The following is a 19762-nucleotide window of genomic DNA, read 5'->3' on the forward strand; positions in this document are numbered from 1 at the left end:
GAAAAACGTAAACGTTGAACACCAAGGAAGGAAAATGAGAAAAATGTTGGAGACAAGGAACTCGAAATCATTGTAGCCAAACCAGTTAACACACGCGCCGTTTTCTGCGAATGGGGGAAAACTCGGACAAGGAAGTATAATCAGGGTGGCACTTATCTACCCGGAGGATAACGTAAGCGGTAGCCACGTCAGCTTCACTTCGGAGGTTTATGCACTTTTTTGTCAAACAAAAAAACTCCGTGACTTAAACCAATGTTGCCAGCCAACAAGGGTCCCACAAATTTTGCAAAAGTGATCCCAATCCCATTCCCACCCTCAAAGCTTAAAAGCCGAATGTGCTTTGCTCTCCTCTGCAAATATCCTTCCCTCTCCGCCTTCTCTCTTTTTCTTTTTATATATTTTTTACCAATTTTTGCAGAAAAAGAGATTACCTATATAATTCATCGTTAAACAACTTTTACTTCTTGCTAATTTCATCTTTCTTTCTGTTTTAATCTTTGATTTTGAGAGTTCTAATCATGGAGATTATCCTGGAGCTCTTTCTGACGGCTTTTATTGCTGTTATTTTTTCCTTCTTGATAGCTAAGATTGTTTCTTTGGCTATGGGTGGTGGTGATTCTGTTTCTGGGGTAGAGGAGAAATCTTTGACTGACGTTGATGATGATATTATCATGGAAGAGCTGGAGTTTGCAGAGAACTTGAAAGTTCAGGGCTTGGAAAGTGAAAAGAAAGTTGAATTTGCTAAGGAAAGTGCTGAGAAGGTTGATGTTTTTGAAGCAGAAGAAGCTGGAGTTGATCAGGGTTTTGAAAGTGAAAAGACAGTTGAATGTGTCCAAGAGGCTGCCGGCGAGGTTGATGAATTTGAAGCTGAGGTTGTGGAAAGATTGAATGTTCAGGGCTTTGAAAGTGATAAGGAAGTTGAGCTTCTGCAAGAAACTGTCAACAAGGTCGATGATTTTGAAGCAGAAAAATCTGAGGTCGGTGAAGCAGAAGCTGAGGTGAATCTTGATGATATTGTTGTTGAACAAAAGATGGAGAAAAAAGAAGTCGAGGAAATCGGTGAAGAATTAAAGGCTGACAATGAAACCAAAGTGCAATCTGAAGAGATTAACGTTGAAGAGAGTCAAATGAAAGGACTTGGGGAAGAAGAAAAGGAGGTGAAACTAGATGATGATGATGATGATTGGGAGGGGATAGAGAGGAGTGAATTGGAGAAGGTTTTCGGAGCAGCTGCCAAGTTTGTTGGGCGTAAAGGAGATTTGGCAGGTGTGGGGAATGATGATCAGATGGAACTGTACGGACTCCACAAGATTGCTACTGAAGGGCCTTGTCGCGAGTCTCAGCCAATGGCTTTCATGGTCTCTGCTCGCTCCAAATGGTACCAAACTTTCCTGTATCTATGTTTATTAATTGATTTTTCTTCTTCTTTTTGCTTATCTTTTTGGTTCGTGTGGAATGTGGATGGTTAGACTTGAGAGAAACGTATTGTTTAAAGCTCTCTCAGGTTTGTGTCATTGTGGAGGAAAAAGAGCAATAGCCCATTAGAGTAAATAAATCAAAGTTTGTAGTACTTGAGAGAAACGTATTGTCTTTGATGCGCTAAAATTTTAATCATTTGTCAAAACAACCGAGGAGAATTTTAAGTTTAAACAATTTAGAAAGCAATTTCGCAATGAAGTTATAAACTGGAAATTGAAATTGTGGTAAATTTTGAGAGAACTTTATTAATGGGATGGTTAAATAAGAAGGGTGGGAAATGCACCTATATTATTGGTCATTTTGTTTCCCATTGTTATGATTAACCAGTAGAAGGGGTTTCAGTTGACAAATTTGAGATAATGCATTGTCCTGTTTCTTGTTCTTGTTATAGATAATGCCTCATATAATTAGAGCTATCTGAAACACACTTAAGTCAATGTACAATGACACACATTAATTAGATTTTCTATAGTGGTCAAATTTGGATTGACTGCTATAACTGGGAAATTTTGTCGAACTTAGAAAAAAGCTGAGTGTGAAACACATTGGGGGCTAGCCTATACCAAATTACACGGTATAGCTTGATTGGTAGTTATAATAACAGGGTTGACAGCTGCTATGTATGAGTGATGGACAGCACTGCTTGCATTGTGCAAGGAATGCTTGGCAAAGGCTGGGGAACATGAATCCGGAGGCGGCTATGGAGCAGTATGTTGCCCTTCTTTCAGACAGAGTTCCAGGATGGATGGAAGACAATTCTGATGTGAGTTCCATGCCTTTCAGGCAGTGACTGTGTTTGATTTCTTTACCAACTACCATTACAGAGAATGTTTGGCATATTTTATTTTGACACAAATCTATGTACAGGGAAAGCATAAATTTGAATCTGCAGAGCCAGGAGCTCCTGGTGGCATGGCGCCTGATATAAGTTCATTTCCAGATCAGCAGACCAATTTTACACAAGAAAGGTGGTTTGTTGTTGGCAATGATAAATTTTTCTTCTGTGCTCATATCATTGTTTATCACACCAAATTTTTTGAGCCACTACATATGTACCGCAGGAATGAAGTATTGAAATCTGCTACAGGAGGAGGTGACATAACTGAGAGCACAAGCACTGAGAAGCAGGTATTATTTTCATTTCCTCTACTCCTTATCTAGCTTATGTGGGATGGAATATGTTATAATAGGTTCAATGGAAAAACCATTTTATCAGAAAAACATGCAAAATGTATGCATGTATTCTAAATGTCTTGACTATAAAATCTAAAACATGTATAACACTGAGCTCTGAAGAAGGAAAAGGATCAAAATTGGACTGCCTACTAATTTATGTGGTGGATCCACTTTCAAGCCATTATTTTACCATGCTAATACATTTTAAGGATTCTTTTCAGCAGAATTCTCCTCCAAATGCTAAATACTTAACAAATTTCATCTAGCAGCTTAACATTTCTTTTTTATAATTCTTTAAAATGTTGAAGGAAAAGCAGCTGAAATCTAACAACAGAAGATTTTGGCAGGTCTAAAAAACAGAGTAAAAGAGTGATGACATTATCTATATTTTGATAATGTCAGAATTTGAACCAAGGTCTTTGGTACTCCTGGAATTTAATAGTAACTTTCTAGGCATCTATGAGAGGTGTGATAACATGTAAACATTCCTATTATTCTGGACCTAGGTACTTGCTGCAAGGACAAGTGCTTCCATTTGTCAGCTTCTGTCATTCATGGAAACAACTTGATTCATCTATTGGAGCAGCAATCATGTTGAAAATGATGCTGTTTCTTAATTATTTGAGTGAATTTAAGTAGCCGTTCCAGTTTTATGATTTTGGAAAGTTCAGATCATTGATGATTCTATTCTAGCTGTGTCAGTTATTATCCCAAGCCTCCAAGAATGTGAAGCTGAAGCTTATTTCTATCCAATATTTAGCTCAATAATTGTTATTGCATCCTTTAAGATGATTTCCTCAAGCGATTCTCGAGAGGGTATATACTGATTGAAATGTAAAAAGCTGCATGGTCTTGGGTTCTTTGCTGATCTGTGTAACATCTACGACAGAACTGTCTGATTACTTATTTTATCATACTGTTGCTTTTGGTCACCGAAAATAGATTACATGTAACTTTATTTATTATGAAATTTCAGGCCAAAGACTGATTAGCATTTGCCCTGACTTCATCCCCCCAACCACAGGGGCCATTCTCCTGGGTTTTGCTTGGTCAGAAACAAGACTACTTTCACCGCCAAGTATAGAAATCTGCCTAGATTGAATTAATCTATCGTGCTGTTTATCTACTGTCCGGTTCGTAAATGATGTTGTGTGGTTAAAATAGTAACTGTTAATTATTGTATAGTAAGCATGTACATAATATGTGAAGCATCCATGTTTGTAACAACTCAATGGATGGCTGGTTGTGACCGCTCAAGTAAAATATTAATGTATGCATTTACCTAATTGTTCCTGGTTTAATGCTGCCTCTTTTCTGTGGCTGATATACTTTTCAATCTTTGACTTCTTTTTCTATTTGTGGTACAAGCAAACTTTTATTCTTTGGCTCTAAAATTTACGAGGGCTGCTGGGAACTTGAGGTGACGTGAAAGAATGTCCATTCAAGAGTTGCATCTGTTTTTGAGTATCCTTGGCATGGAAGACATTTAAAACATGATATTATTTCTCGTGCAGTTTTAAATTGTGAAGGGGACCAGTCGGTTTCTCTGGATTTAAGTAATCGTTTCGAGAGTATTATGCTTGATGTTGATTGGAATATTGTAGTAGTATGAGGCAGTGCATAGCTTTTACTTCAAAGTTTTTTATTGTTGAACGTGAGCCACGTTTCTACTGTCACAAAGCAGGCCGTGGGGTGGCTGAAGGGACAAGCTATGACTTGTACTTCGGCACTATCCAAGTATTCTTGAGATCATTTTGTTGTTATTTTAAGGACAATACCGAAGTAAATGATGAGCTTGATGGTGAAGAGTTAAAGATGAACGAATAAGAGTGATTGATGAAGGGTAGGATTTGGCAGCGGAAATACCATCACCCCTATCCATGTGACTAACAAAGCTAGGACAGGACTTAGAAAGAATATGGGCAATTTTACGAAAGAGCAGAGTCGAATTGTTAGCATGATTGGATGGAACGTAACCTAGTGGAACTAGCCTAGGGCTAACCATGTCTTGGCTTTTCCTAGTTTTGAAGGTAACCATTTCGAACTAAGCAAAGGATGGTCTACAAACTTTTATTGCACCATACTTTAGTTGCAACTATCTTGGCGTCTCGGTTGTCGTCTGGTTCAGGCCTAGCTAGAAAACAATCAGCGACCTAACCTTAATAAATAAGAATTGCTTATAGTTGGCTTTGGCTTAGCTTCGGGATCTTAGAATCTAGATTACTTTGAAACGCAGATTGAAGTGTGAATTGTGAAAGTGATGGAACCGGTTGGCTTAGCATTAGCTACATTTCTGCAGAGCTTTTTGCTTTTGGTATATGTATTTGTGAAATTATGCTATCAAAACTGTTCATTCGGCAGAAGAGAAAAGTGGGCTCCTACCGTTTAGGTTGTCATTGATCATATTTAGTTAGGAGGTAATTTTGTAGATGTAGAGACAATAGAACTTAGTTATCATAGGATGCAGCTAACATTACACATTTGATGGAAAAACAACTTAAGAAATGGAGACATGAGCACTATAAATTGGAGAAATCTCATCCTTATTCTCTCCATAAACAAACATCATTGGTGCTATTTCTGGAGATGGTCCTTCCCATGACCGTATCCTCCACGACCATTTCCTCCACCTGAAGAGCCATGCCCAGTTCCCCCACCATTGCCTGGCCAACCACCACCATCACCACCTTCATTGCCAGAACCGTACCCGCCTCCACCTCTGCCCCCAAACCCACCACCTGAACCATAGCCACCGCCCTGACCCGAGCCACCACCAAAGCCTCCGCCAGATCCATAACCACCACCGCCGCCATTGCCTATACCTCCCCCACTGCCAAAACCACCACCAGGGCCTCCCCCACTGCCAAAACCACCCCCAGAACCACCACCATAACCACTATATGCGGTCACTGGATAGCCAAAGTCTTCACCATGCCTGTGTCCGAGCCCCTTGTTCATCCCACGATTCACATCACTCAAAAACCTTCCTTCTCTCTTAGCTTCGACCACATAACTAAAAAACCACAAACACAAACAAACGAGTCCCCATAAAACCGCAGTACGTCTTTCCATGACTCCACTACAAATTAACCCAACCTGACACATAAAGGACAGCAATAAAGTGCTTAAAAAAAAAAAAAAAGGAAGCTTAGAGCGAGTATGGACGATGTAGTTAATTTAAAAGCTCATGCAAAAGAATGTAGCTTAAAGATAGCAGCATTGGCACTCTTCCAAAGGGCCATATGCATATGTATATACGTGAAGAAGCAGTGTGTAGTGGCAGTGGCATTGTGCCGCGCCCGTAGAGAGGTGTGATATGAACCGCAGCGTGCTAGCTGGTTTTGGTGGTGAGGCCAATTTGCATGACCACAGCTCCCAAAGGGTGCAAATTTGGCATGTACCCTCTTCAACTCAGTTGGATCATGTAAGGGCTAGGGCCCTACGAACAAAGCATAAAAATGCTCGCTTGGGTTATATGTAGAGGTGATGAAGTGGCGGGCTATCCATTTAGATTTGGGCACGAACTTTTAGGTCTCAACTCAGTCCAGCTTGATTCTCCAATTATATGAAATATACACCAAAATCAACTTTGGGTCTATCATCTACGGCCTTACTCTAGCAATGATGGCCTTCTAGAAAGATGAGCTCAGCTTGGGCTTGAAGAATGTGGAATCATGGACCGTGTTTTAATGCAGTCAGAGTTGAAGAATGAGGGCCCCTGATTTTTCTACTAGGTGGACATTAGCCTTTTTTTTTTCTTAAAAATCTAAAATTAAATTGATTCATAAAATGGGTCCAATCTATTTATTTATTGGAAACATTTGAATTGTATTTAGTATTCAAACAACACCCTTGACAAATTATTTGGATAGACTTTCACGGACTTTCTAATTCGTATTAACTATTGAGTTTGACCCTTTTCTCCCCTTATAGTCCTTAGTTAGAGGTTCATGGGCCGGGTCGGACTTTCCATTTTGTAAACTAAACTTGAAGTCCAACCCGACTTATCTATTCTAATTATTAAAACAATAAATTAGTATTTTATATTAATACTTAAAATGTTTTTTAAAATTAAAATTAAATAAAATGTAAATAAAATAATAATATAGAGTTAGGCCTGAACGAATAATAAATTTTGATTTACATAATAAGAGATAATGTTTTGCCGGCCCTTTACATTTTCTTTGTATATAATGGTATAAGTTATCTTTTGTCTACTTGTAAAGAATTTGAAATATGGGATACCCCACGCACCCTTGATGCTCCTCCTTGAAGGGGTTGGCTTATTGAGTCAAGGCAGCTAGCATTATCATAAGGTGCAGGCTTCAATAATAGGGAATAATTAATTATTAATAATAATCCTAAAATGCGTTTAGCATTTTGTTTTAACTTTTAAAAGGATCATCAAAGATAACATACTGCTATCAATATGCGGGTACTTTTAGTAGATTGCTTTTTGCAGCATCTATTAAATATAATTATCTTAATCATGATTAATCCATTATGCAATTCTTTTTAGAATTCATCAATATGATAAAAACCCGTGTTTATATTAAATAGAAGGACAATGCCACCTAATGTTTATAAAGTAATTATTAAATTTATATTACAATTAATACATTAAATGAAAAATAAATAAATGGATGTCAATTCTTGCACGAAAACGATAGGACGAATATGATACGATTACTGAGACCATAATCGAAAAGAACAAAAACCCATGACAATGTCTCGTACCTGATCCTGCTGACCAACTTTTTACTTTATCAGAATTATGGCCATAGGAAGAAAATGAATGATTTGGCCGTGGTTTTACTCCCTGGAATCTCGATGTTATGGCTACCATCATTTCAAGGCTTGGAAATTTAACCCATTTGAGTGCAAGTGAAAAAAACAAGTAACTCGGTTAAAAAAGAGAGGTGGGGACATGGCTTTAGGGAATCAATATCCAGAGGTAGTCCCCGTAGAGTGAGTAAAATCAAAGTAAATCGATTATACATTCAAATTAAACGTGATTTGAGTAAAATAATTTAATTTAATTGATTTATTAGATCAACTAATTTAAAATATTTAATTCAATTAGGTTTTTGGTTGGTTCTTAATTTTAAAAGTTTTAGACTAATTTACTCAAAAAATCAAACTCATTATATATATTATATAATATTTCTTATATATATTAAGAATAATTGATAATAAATTTAATTAATAGTATATTTAAAATATATTATTTTTATATATATACATATACAAATCATAATAATAATAATTTAATTTTAATTTTATTTATTTATAAATCTGTATTAATATAAAATTACAAATTATATATTTTAAATTATATAACTTATACATTAATGTTGTAATACATGATAGTAAAAATCTTACATATTAATATGTTATAATTATTATATTTTAATAATTTTTTGTAATATAAAATATTATAATTATATATATAATTATATAAACATAATACATATATTCAATTTATACATAAGTATTACTATAACTTATGATAAACTTTATTTATATGATTACACTTAATAACTTTATTAATTATCACTTTAGTTTTTATAATATATTATTTATAATTAGTTATTATTTATATCAAACTTTGATATAAAATATTATAATATATAAATTGTGTCATTAATTTCATATATACATAATATAGTAATATATTATATATATATATATGCATATATTTAATTTATACATAAGCATTATAGTAACTTATAATAGATTTTATTTATATGATTATACTTAATAATTTTATTAGTTATCGCTTTCATTTTTATAACATATTATTTATAATCAGTTATTTTCTATACAAATTTTGATATAAAAATTAAAATATTATAACATATGAATTGTGTAATTAATTCATATATATAATAAGTAATATATTATATATACATATATTTAATTTGTACATAATTTGTATATTTTATTATTATAAATAAAATTTATAAGTTTTAATAATACAATTTGTAAAAAAAAAGTAATAAAATTTTGATCTATTGATCCAAAATTAAACATATCAAATCAATTCTATATATTAATTAATTTTTTAAAAATATTTAATACATTTGATATTTAAATATAACAAATTAAACTACTTAATTCACTCCTTTACTTACCCCTAATCGCTTGCATGGTAAGCCACCAAAGGGTTGCCTGTAAACAGATCCTCCGGGTTTTAATAATTGAGGGTGGCTTTGCCTGCCTTCTAACTTACGCTTGCAACCGGTTTCGTTGGCTGTCAATTCAATCGCTAAAAGCGCCTTTAAGAAAAGGAATCAAAAGGGGAGACGATTCAATAGTTGGGGAAAGAGACAAACGAGCAAACCCTCCAAAGATTTTACGTGAAAAAAATCCATTTAACAAGGAACCGTAAATGTTTCCAAGCCTTGGGAGCCAGAAACCCAAATCTAATAATTGCACGTAACGTGAGAGAATGAAAGCAACTGTTAATCGATACGTGTTAAATTTGTAGTGAAACATAAATATGGAATTTGATTGATAGAGGAGGTCAGGGACAGGAAATATTCTGGCTTTAAAGATTCAAGAGCCCCACGAAAGCTTTGTTTCCATAAACAAAGAAAAAAAAATTGACTCAAGGAATCGTATGAAGATTGAAAGATTCTGAAACCACAGCCAACCATTTCCCCTTTTTTTTCCTTTTCTTTTTGCATAATTGTATCTACTTGGTCTGCCAACAGGATTGAAGGTAAACTGAGATTGATAAGATACCGACATGAAGAAAAAAAAAAAAAAGAACCACCTCCAAGGGGAAATGGTCCATTGTGCACACCATTTCAACACTATTAAATGACCATGATATTGACCACAAGAAAAGCTTAATAAGGCAAAGAAATAGACTGGATTTTGAATATCTAGGCTCATCAAGTATCATTAAACAACACCCAATTTGAGGTCCAAATTTTTTTCTAATTTAAAAATGATTATAAAATTTTTATAAAAAATAATAATTCTTAAAATTAAATTAAAATTATTTGACAAATTTACTATTCTAAGTTTTTTTTATATAGATAAGTTATTTGACAAAAATAATTTATATAAGTTTTAATTTTAATTAAAATTACTATAAAGAGTATTTAATTAAATATTGAAATTATTTCTAATAGATGAAGACATTTTCAAAACAAAAAGAAAAATTCTATTGAAAAGCTTGCTTGTTTTTAAAGAGTATTTTTGAAAGTTCATCTTTAGATTTTTTTTGAAGTTTTTTTTTTTTAAGATTTTGTTATTTAAAAAAAAATTATTTTTTTTAGATTTTTTTAAAATCTTATTTAATCCCTTTTAAGGGATAGATCAATTAAAAAAAATCAAACCAAACAAACACTAAATTTAAAAGATTTCGTTGTGTTGATTATATAATCTGTCTATCCAACTTATGCTAAACTTGAATATTAAAATTCGGATAACTCAAATGAATTTAATAAATAAATACTTAAGTGGGAATCTAATCAATGATGACAAATAGATTGAACCAATCCAGGTTCAACCGTGTCGTGTTTTGCCATCAACACGACTAGACGTACCTACTGGCAACTGTTTCTCTTTGGGGTTCTTAACATCAGTCGTAATAGGAGTGACACCGGCAGAAGCTCAATCTATGTGAGTAAGAGTGTAGAAGAAATAGATGAAGCAGGCGCGGCTAGGCCCTTAACATACTTCCTTTCATTTTAGACAAGAACTAACTGCAGAAGTAATTGCTAAACGACACTGATCCAAAAATACTTGGCTATTATTAGAGGGAAGGGGGGTCCAGTCCAGCTAATTGTCACTAAACTATAACATCAGATAAAGTGGGAGAAACAAACCTTTCGAGTCTGTTGTGATTAAACATTTACAATAATTCTATCATCTAATCAAAACCCTCTCTTTCCTATGAACCTTTTTTCGATTACTTTTGCTGAAAATAGGCCACCAGATGACTTTATTTCTTGATGTTCACACCCAGCACGGAATTCTATATTCTCAGCGCTTTGCGATGGGCAAGCCATCAGTTTCCACTATGGCACTGTAGCCTGGTAATGATAATTGCTTGAATTAAAGTAAAGTTAAACAGCAGGCAGGTTTAATCCTTGTCAGCATCCTTGGACAAATGGGGAATTGGTGGAATCCCCATTATCACTTTCCTCGTGATTATTGGCAGATGCCGAAGGTGGGTTTTCTGGTGAAAGGACAGTGCTGATCTATTAATCAACATAATTGCAATTACAGACATATTATTATTGCAGATCTAACAGTACAACCTCTTTTCCTTCTTCCAATCATCAGCGTTTCTCTGTGCATTACAATGACAAACAAAGACTTCCCTGATATTTCATTTGCCGCGTTCATATCTTGAACCCTGCGTATGGTACCTGTCAAAAGAGAGAGACATATTTACACGTACATGTTAATTCTGTGTTAGATTTGCCAGCAAGGTTCAGGATTTTACAGACTAATGAAAGGAACAGGCAGATTAAGCCATTAAGGGCATTGATCACCACGGATGATGTTGATGACCAAATTAGAGCGACCAAATTGAAAGGAACTTGTCTTTTACCTGTTAAAGTGTGACAGACCACCTAATTGTTGTAAAAATTCAAATCTCTACCTTTGATTTTAGAATCAAATCTTTTGACAATTGCAGGTTTCTTGTTCTTTCAACTTTTCTCTGGATCCTATACCCATCAACTCAAGGTTTACATCAGGCTGCATGTAATTCATATACAAAGAGGAATTAGCCTCTTCTAAGGATTCAACATGTGCTATAATTTATGAACGGATAGGTGGATCAAGATGGGTGTAAATACGAAAAGGGGAAGCTACCCAGATCGAATTCAGGAGGTGGTTTGCCCAAATATTTAATGATAGCAACAACTAAACCCGTTTTAAAAGCAACTTTTCTTAACAAAGCCATTTTCATACCGTGAATGAATGCCCTGTTCTCGGGGCTTAGAATTAAGCAAATTTCCATTTTAGTCGCCATTAATGGAGAAGTGATAACTTTGATGTAAGAAATATCCAAGTATTCAAATCAGTAGCCATTGTTTGCCGCTTGATTCCTGTTTTTACGTAACCCCAACTTTTGTGATTATAGTTCTGCAAGAGAATTTTATGAGGTTTGAGGGGTTTAACATTGTTTTTTTATATATTTTAAACATCAATCATTGAAAGACGAAATTACTAATATTTGACAAGGCTACTTTGTCGGGAATGGATTCTGAGTCAGACCAGTCTCATCATATACTAGACCCTTGGTGACCTATGCACTCATCGTTGCAAAGCAAGCGAAATTCCAGCTAGGAAGAGAATCTATTAATTAGTCCAACCTTAGCGTTGCTTCCCTTCCCACTTTCATTCATCCACAAAAAAAAAAAACACATCCGGCAAGTCCTTGACAGGAGAGATGAAGCCATTGAAATTCAACCTACTAGAAGTCTTCCTGTTTCTGACTTTGTATTACACATGCGCCGTAGCTGAAGAGAAGATCCAGCAAACCGAAAGGACTTACATAGTTCATATGGACAAGTCCCACATGCCAGAAAGTTTCACTGATCACTCCTTATGGTATGACTCATCTTTAAAATCTGTCTCAGACTCGGCATCCATGCTTTACGCATATGAATATGTCATCCACGGTTACTCCACGAGGCTAACAGCTGAGGAAGCTGAAACACTACGAAAACAACCTGGAATTCTCTCTGTCCTGCCTGAAGTCAGATACGAATTGCATACAACTCGAACACCAGAGTTCCTTGGATTAGGAAGGAGCAGTGATCTCTTCCCCACTTCTAATTCAATGGGTGAAGTGATTGTTGGCATATTGGACACAGGCGTTTGGCCCGAGCTGAAAAGTTTTGATGATTCGGAGCTTGGGCCAATACCAGCTGGCTGGAAAGGCGAGTGTCAGGTAGGCAAAAATTTCAACTCATCAAGCTGCAACAGGAAGCTAATTGGTGCCAGGTTTTTTTCAAAAGGGTATGAAGCTGCGTTTGGACCTATTGATGAAACCATGGAATCAAAGTCCCCGAGAGATGATGATGGACATGGAACTCACACAGCAACTACAGCAGCCGGGTCAGTTGTGCCTAATGCTGAATTGCTTGGATATGCTTCTGGAACAGCACGTGGGATGGCTTCACATGCCCGAGTTGCTGTCTACAAGGCGTGTTGGCTTGGTGGGTGTTTTGGCACTGATATTCTAGCAGCCATGGACGCAGCTGTTGCTGATGGAGTGGATGTTTTATCAATGTCTATTGGGGGAGGAATGTCGGAGTATTATGGTGACACCGTCGCCATTGGAGCATTCACAGCAGCAGCACATGGAATTTTTGTATCTTGCTCAGCCGGAAATAGCGGACCCATGCCAAGCAGCTTGTCAAATGTTGCTCCATGGATAACCACCGTAGGTGCTGGAACATTGGACCGTGATTTCCCCGCCTCTCTTACTCTTGGAAACGGCGACAAATACTCTGGCGTGACACTTTATAATGGAAAGCAGTTACCTGATTCCTTGGTGCCACTAGTTTATGGTGGTAGTGTGAGTCATTCAAGTAGTGGAAGTTTTTGCATGGCTGGAAGTTTGATTCCAGAAAAAATTTCTGGGAAAATTGTGGTATGTGATCGAGGGGGTAGTGCGAGGGTGCAAAAAGGAGTGGTGGTGAAGGCTGGTGGTGGTGTAGGGATGATTTTATCAAACACTGATTCTTATGGAGAAGAGCTAGTTGCTGACGCGCATCTCTTACCTTCAGCAGCCGTTGGGCAGAAGGCTGGGGGTGCAATCAAGAAATATATATCTTCCAATCCTAATCCAACAGCCACAATTGGTCCTGGAACCACAAAGTTAGGCGTTCAACCATCTCCCGTGGTAGCAGCATTCAGTTCTAGAGGACCAAATCCAGTCACTCCAGCAATACTTAAACCAGACATTATCGCACCAGGAGTAAATATCCTTGCTGGGTGGACTGGCGCAGTTGGTCCTTCTGGATTAGATAGTGACAAAAGGCATGTAAACTTCAGCATCATTTCAGGCACATCAATGTCATGCCCCCATGTTAGCGGGTTAGCTGCACTTCTCAAGGCTGCTCATCCTGAATGGAGTCCAGCAGCCATTAAATCTGCTCTGATGACCACAGCCTACACAACTTACAAAAGTGGTGAAAAAATCAAGGATGTCGCAACTGGAGGACCAGCAACGCCATTCGATTATGGTGCTGGGCATGCAGATCCAGTTGCAGCCCTTGATCCTGGCCTTGTCTATGATGCCAATGTTGACGACTATCTTGGTTTTCTTTGTGCCTTGAACTATACACCAGAACAAATTAAGAGCACAACGCACAGAGACTTCACCTGCCATACAAGCAGTAAGTACACCCTGGGAGATTTTAATTACCCATCCTTCGCTGTTCCTCTGGAAACTGCCTTAGGCGGAGAGGGTGGTGCTGGCGTCTCAAGCACCATAAAATACACTAGGACCCTTACTAATGTTGGTGACCCGGCAACCTACAAAGTTTATTTGCATTCACAGACCCAAGCAGTAAAAATCTCGGTTGAGCCAGCAACACTAAGTTTCAGTGCCCAATACGAGAAAAAGAGCTATACCGTGACATTCACAGCTACCTCTAAGCCATCTGGTACAACCAGCTTCGCCCGTCTGGAATGGTCAGATGGAAAACACATTGTTGGTAGCCCAATAGCTTTCAGCTGGACATAACCATGACAAAAATTGGGTTCATGATTCTAATATTGGGACTGCCAAGTGCCATTAAAGCACGAGTGATCTCTCTTACAGAGTGATGAATACTGTCTTTGTAGTATTTACATTACAGCAACTGTGCAGGCAGAGCCAGCTGTGTTTATAAATATTCTCCAAGAAACTGAGGGGAGCATAAATTAAAAAAAAAAAGTCAGGACAAGGTGGGAAATAACTGTACAGTGACCTACCTGTATAAGGAACTGGCAAGTGAAGTTAGATTGGATTCCTAGTTATAATTCATGTTTTCTAAATCTTACATACTTCTAAATTCCTGTCTTTCATGATTCACATGCACCATTGAGTAACATAAAAGAAGGTTGCTGTCATTCATATTTCTTTTTTTTCCTTTTGCCATTGATTTCATACTTAAACCTATAAGATTCTTCATAAAAAACTAGCTGCCTAAGCAATCAAGCATTACCGATCAACTAAAGATTTTGGGTCTCTCTGCCACCCTCAGTGTTACAGCAAAACCAACAGAGAAAACAGAGCATAGGATATTCATCATGCTTTTAATGTGTATTACTGGGTTTGCCACAGCAAAACCAAAGGAAACAACGGAAAGAACCAACAAGAAAGCAGAGACATTGGCTTTTCATTACAGATTAGGTAGCTTTAATGCTAGTGATGATAGCAAAGGAGGAAATTTGAAGAGCAATTTAAACAAGGAATTATTCATTACAACAGCAAAAAGATCTGTCAAATACTTCCTCGGATATCTGCCTTGGCTGTCAATATAAAATATTAACTGACTCATGTCTCTCTCCTTATGCATAAACTGATTTTTTCCTCATTATCTGAAGCATGTAGAATGATTTCCTCAAGCAAATTTTGAACCATGATAAATTTGCTTATAAATAAGTAGAATCAGACAAAATGAACAGAATTTTGACTAATTTGTCCTACTTTCAGCCAAGAAGCTTAACCAGTCAAAGGAATTGGTGATAGATCCAGCCCATACACATTCGACTAGTTCTCTTTCTACAACTGATTCTCTGCATGATGTTCTCTGCACATAGTTAATCCAGTGACAAAAAGATAATGTAACATGCATGCAATCCTAATTATCCAAAGTCAGCAAATGATGGAAGATGATGTTGAAGTGCTTTTGCGATCAAACTCTAGTTTAAGGGATGAAAACATTTCTGATATTGGAAGTATGTAATCATCATTCAGGGTCCTGTAAGGACTGACAAACAGGGAGATAATACGTATCGAGTTGCCAATATTTGTGCCTCACACCTTGCCAAACTTCTTCTCCCAAGCAATCCTTAACAGGCAAGGGAATCAATTGTGTCGAGTACCCCAAATTCTCCAGTTCTAGTGAAACTAAATGGCAGTAAACAACATGGAAAAATGCATTACCTCCACAAAGGCCATTAAAAAAAGAGTAAATTCCTCCAGGCTTCAATAGCTTAGGAAGATGCTGATGAAACTCCCTCAGGTCTTCATAGTATTCTCCATAGGTGTCAAAGAAAATACCTAAAAAGGTTTTGCATACGATTCAAAGTGTTATTAGACAGGAAGGTAGGACTATATAACACAAGGATACATTTCTTGATTAAAGGTTACCCTACATTAGTAGGTAGCAATTTTTTTTTACCTTTTGTTTCTGCGGTTCTATAATGTAAGAACTCAAACTAATAGTACTTCCAACTAAAAAATTCTACTTGTTCAAAGAAACTATACTACATGTTTCATGAAAACTGTACTAGATAGGTTGGTGAAATTTCTTTATGTGATACAATGTTAATTGAATCAACTTTATTAGCATATCTCAAAGTCGGAAGATCTCTAATCTAGAACAGGGATATAATTACAGCATGGTGATGGAGTTGATCCATATCAGCAACCAAATAAGAAATTAACATATATGTAAATGACATATATGGTATACATACAAATGGACAGATATTGAAAGGGTAAAATGAATCTTAAATTACCATCATAAGATTCAAGCTGCGAAAAAACATCTTGCCAACGGCCAAATATTATTTTTACGTTATCCTTCTTGCCCCAACCAGTGCGAAGCATACGCTTATAGACATCAGGATGAGCCTCAATAATTGTATGCGTAGCTGGACCATACTGTTGAATAGCTGTATCCACAAGACCCATTCCAAATCCAACATTTAGTATGTTACCACCTCCTGAGCAAACTGCTTTTGCATGAGCTTCCATCAATGGTTTCTCCCAAGCCATCATGACAGCCTTGCTATCAGAGTCCATCAACTTATCCTCACTAAAAGAAACCCTATCTACCAAGTAATCCCCTTCAGAATCACCACTCTTTTTTGTTTTCCTGGCGATGGTTCCCAAAATCAATTCAGCCTGAATTCCTGTTCAATTACAAACACTTATTTGTCACACATTAGTGATTCTCTATTCAAATTATCTCCTTTTAAATCAATATATTTAAACTAAGAATAAATTAATCGATTGCCGTTCTTTGTTCTAATTGGTTTCAATTAGTAACTTTAATGAACTACTCAGCTCCCTTTCATATTAAACTTCAGGTAGATTCTATACTAAAATCAAATACGGTAAAAATTACACACGAAGTTACGAATTACCAGCATAGACAAGGACTTCAAAGGCTTCCTGGTGACCAGAGTCCATGGCGAAGTCACCAGCAGACTGGTTAGACGGAGAAAGAGCGTTCCAGGGCGCCCCAGCCTCGAGGAGAGCTCTGATAACATCGGTTTGGCCGAGCTTGGCGGCGTGCATGAGCGGCGTGAGTCCATCGCTGTCGAAGTAGGAGGCGTCGGCTCCTGATTCTATCAAAGTTTTCACTTTGTCGACGTTGCCGTTTCTTGCTGCTTCGCAGAGTTGCTCTCCTTCAGTTTCCATGTCTGCGCGTGGGTTGTCGGGGTTGGTTAGACAGTGGAAATGTGAATTGAAACCCTGCTGCTGACAAAGATCAAGATGGATTTTGTGTTTTTTAGAGTTGTCTCCACTGTGCTATACTATAATTAGGAAAAGCTCCCCATAGTTTTATCAAATTAAAATTATATCCTCTATGTTTTCATATCCAATAATATAGTAGATGTTATGAATATTTTTGTGAATATTTATTTATATTATCTATATCTAGATTTGATGTAAATTAAATTAGATTAAGATATAATCCTTTTAATCCTTAAGTGTTATCTTTATCTTATAAATTCAATCTAGATAAGAGGTTATTAGCTTATAAATAGACTTTTTTACTTGATTTGTAAGTATATATTTGAATAAAATCTTCTTATTCCCTCTAATTACTTTTTTTTCCTCTAAATATTTTCATTTATATTTTTCTAAAGTTGTTCTTTTAAAATTTGTTTCATAACATATTATCAGCATAATTCTTTGATCTCCCAAGTTTTATAATTATTATGTTTTCATCATTTTCAAGCTTTAAAAGGATTTCAATGATTGGATTTTGATTTCTGATTTTAAAAAAAATCAGGTAAGTAACTTGATATCTCTTTAGTATTTTCATTCTCTAAAAATCAACCTTAATATGAATTTTACTATCACAGAGTATATATTTTATCCTTTGATTAGAAAATGAATTTACTATTATATAACTATTAATGAAAAACCATGAATGTCCATTCCTTGAAGTGAATGTGACAAACGAGCTACTATTAAAAACTATGAATGTTCATTGCCTGAAGTAAATGCGACAAACGAGCTACTAATAAAAAAATTATAAATTCGTTCATTCCCTGAAGTGAATGCGTTTTCATTTAATAATTATGGTTATAATCATGAATCCATCCATTTTTTAAAGTGAATGCAATATCGTTTAATTATGATGGCCATAATAATTTACACTATCACTATTTTAATTATAATTTTATCATCAAAAGTGGATAGATAATTTTATCACTAGAAGTGGGTAGGTAATTTTACAATAAAAAATGGATGGATGCCTTTAATCCACTAGAAGTGGATAACCCATCATATGTGGATTACCCACCAAAAGTGGATGTATACTTATAACTTATCACAAATAGATGAATATTTTCAATGCACCAAAAGTAGATGGATATCTTAACTCACTAACCCACCAGAAGTGGATAACCCATCAAGAAGTGGATGAATACTTGTAATCCACAAAAAGTGGATAAATAATGCAAAGAATAAAATGAATATTGAAAACGTATTATTATTGATGTGGTATGAAAGATCATTGGTTACGTACCTATTGTACGTCTTAAATTTTATCAAGCATCATTGAAAATTAAAGCATCTTGTGATAATTTTAATCATGATCAAGTTAATATAGTACATCAAGATATTTGTCCACCCTGAAAGAGAAATTGATTACATGGTTGGTAATAAAAATATCTATTATTGATTTTATTCTCCTAAAAAGGAATTGATCATTCGATTGGTAATAGAAATATATGATAATGAACTTAATAGTAATTGGTATATGTAGTATAACTATATTAGGAAGATGCTTTAATATGTTTTCATTATATTTAAATGGTATGTTCTTATTATGTGTTTTAATTCTATATTTAATATTCTTTTATGTTAACTTATAAGTTTCTTATTGTATATATTTTATTTTATTGAAGAAAATAGAGATATTGATCTTGTTGGATCTAAGATCAATAATGTAAATATATGTCTAGCAAACATTGTTACAACACACACTATATTTAAAGAAAATAAATATTTTTTGTACTTGACAAAATCAATGTCAGTTCAATATCTGGTAATACAAAATTAATTGGAGGCTTCAAAAGAGCTAATATTTTACTACATTGAGGAAAAAAGTAATAGAGGATGTATTATTTTTTATTAAGTCTCAAAGAAGTATATTAAGTTTTAAATATATTCGTTTGAATAGATATCATATTGAGACAATGAATGAAAGAGATGCTTAATACCTTTATATTATATCTATTATCTTAAGTAGAAAGTGTGTGTTGAAAAAAAAATTACTCACTCTGTTATCATAATTAAATTATACAAATATTATAACAATTAAAACCCATAGTAAACCAAAAGTTTACTAATAATTTTAATGTTTGGCATAACTGGTTGGACCATCCCGGATCAATAATGATGCAAAAAAAATGATTAAAAATTTGTATGATCATTCACTAAAAAATCAGAAGATTTTTCAATCTAATGAATTTTATGTGTTGCTTGCTCTAAAGGCAAATAAATTATAAGGTTATCACCAGCTAAAGTTGGGATTGAATTTCCTACGTATTTGAATAATATTCAAGATTATATGTGGATTCATACATCCACCATGTGAACTATTTAGATATTTTACGATTTTAATCGATGTATCGACTAGATGGTCACATATGTGCTTATTAACAGCTTGCAATT

At 35.4% G+C, this 19762-nt stretch overlaps 4 protein-coding genes across 6 annotated transcripts; 2 read left to right on the top strand and 2 right to left on the bottom strand.

Moving 5' to 3' along the window:
- On the top strand, positions 320 to 3991 carry LOC18592006 (acyl-CoA-binding domain-containing protein 3). Its single transcript, XM_007018478.2, has 5 exons — positions 320 to 1378; positions 2137 to 2242; positions 2347 to 2447; positions 2541 to 2607; positions 3632 to 3991. Exons 1-5 carry the CDS (start codon positions 519 to 521, stop codon positions 3641 to 3643), a joined length of 1146 nt encoding a protein of 381 aa, XP_007018540.2. The 5' UTR covers positions 320 to 518; the 3' UTR covers positions 3644 to 3991.
- On the bottom strand, positions 5071 to 6389 carry LOC18592007 (glycine-rich cell wall structural protein 2). Its single transcript, XM_018126176.1, has 2 exons — positions 5914 to 6389; positions 5071 to 5751 (listed from the first exon to the last, which is right to left on the bottom strand). Exon 2 carries the CDS (start codon positions 5725 to 5727, stop codon positions 5230 to 5232), a length of 498 nt encoding a protein of 165 aa, XP_017981665.1. The 5' UTR covers positions 5728 to 5751; positions 5914 to 6389; the 3' UTR covers positions 5071 to 5229.
- LOC18592010 (protein arginine N-methyltransferase 2) lies at positions 10879 to 17347 on the bottom strand. 3 transcript variants are annotated; one of them, XM_018125858.1, is made up of 4 exons: positions 16996 to 17347; positions 16366 to 16761; positions 15788 to 15904; positions 10879 to 11042 (listed from the first exon to the last, which is right to left on the bottom strand). In XM_018125858.1, the coding sequence occupies exons 1-4, from the start codon at positions 17270 to 17272 to the stop codon at positions 10894 to 10896; spliced, it is 939 nt and encodes a 312-aa protein (XP_017981347.1). In that variant the 5' UTR covers positions 17273 to 17347; the 3' UTR covers positions 10879 to 10893. The 3 variants fall into 3 exon arrangements, with proteins under 3 accessions (XP_017981347.1, XP_007018546.2, XP_007018545.2); XM_007018484.2 differs by lacking the exon at positions 10879 to 11042 and adding an exon at positions 14769 to 15431; XM_007018483.2 differs by lacking the exon at positions 10879 to 11042 and having other exon boundaries at positions 14898 to 15904.
- LOC18592009 (subtilisin-like protease SBT1.7) lies at positions 11849 to 14698 on the top strand. Its single transcript, XM_007018481.2, has one exon. It carries the CDS (start codon positions 12074 to 12076, stop codon positions 14378 to 14380), a length of 2307 nt encoding a protein of 768 aa, XP_007018543.2. The 5' UTR covers positions 11849 to 12073; the 3' UTR covers positions 14381 to 14698.

The sequence above is a fragment of the Theobroma cacao genome, chromosome 8 (genome assembly GCF_000208745.1).
Source record: "Theobroma cacao cultivar B97-61/B2 chromosome 8, Criollo_cocoa_genome_V2, whole genome shotgun sequence".
NCBI classification, from domain to species: Eukaryota; Viridiplantae; Streptophyta; class Magnoliopsida; order Malvales; family Malvaceae; genus Theobroma; species Theobroma cacao.

Excerpts from the sequence above, each read along its gene's own strand:
- LOC18592010 (XM_007018483.2), bottom strand. The coding sequence starts at position 17,272 with ATGGAAACTGAAGGAGAGCAACTCTGCGAAGCAGCAAGAAACGGCAAC. Across the intron at positions 16,762-16,995 it reads TGAAGTCCTTGTCTATGCTG|GAATTCAGGCTGAATTGATT; the intron begins GTAATTCGTAAC and ends GTAATTGAACAG. Across the intron at positions 15,905-16,365 it reads GCAGCTTGAATCTTATGATG|GTATTTTCTTTGACACCTAT; the intron begins GTAATTTAAGAT and ends AAACCTTTTTAG.
- LOC18592007 (XM_018126176.1), bottom strand. The coding sequence starts at position 5,727 with ATGGAAAGACGTACTGCGGTTTTATGGGGACTCGTTTGTTTGTGTTTG.
- LOC18592009 (XM_007018481.2), top strand. The coding sequence starts at position 12,074 with ATGAAGCCATTGAAATTCAACCTACTAGAAGTCTTCCTGTTTCTGACT.
- LOC18592006 (XM_007018478.2), top strand. The coding sequence starts at position 519 with ATGGAGATTATCCTGGAGCTCTTTCTGACGGCTTTTATTGCTGTTATT. Across the intron at positions 2,243-2,346 it reads GGATGGAAGACAATTCTGAT|GGAAAGCATAAATTTGAATC; the intron begins GTGAGTTCCATG and ends ATCTATGTACAG. Across the intron at positions 2,448-2,540 it reads ACCAATTTTACACAAGAAAG|GAATGAAGTATTGAAATCTG; the intron begins GTGGTTTGTTGT and ends TATGTACCGCAG.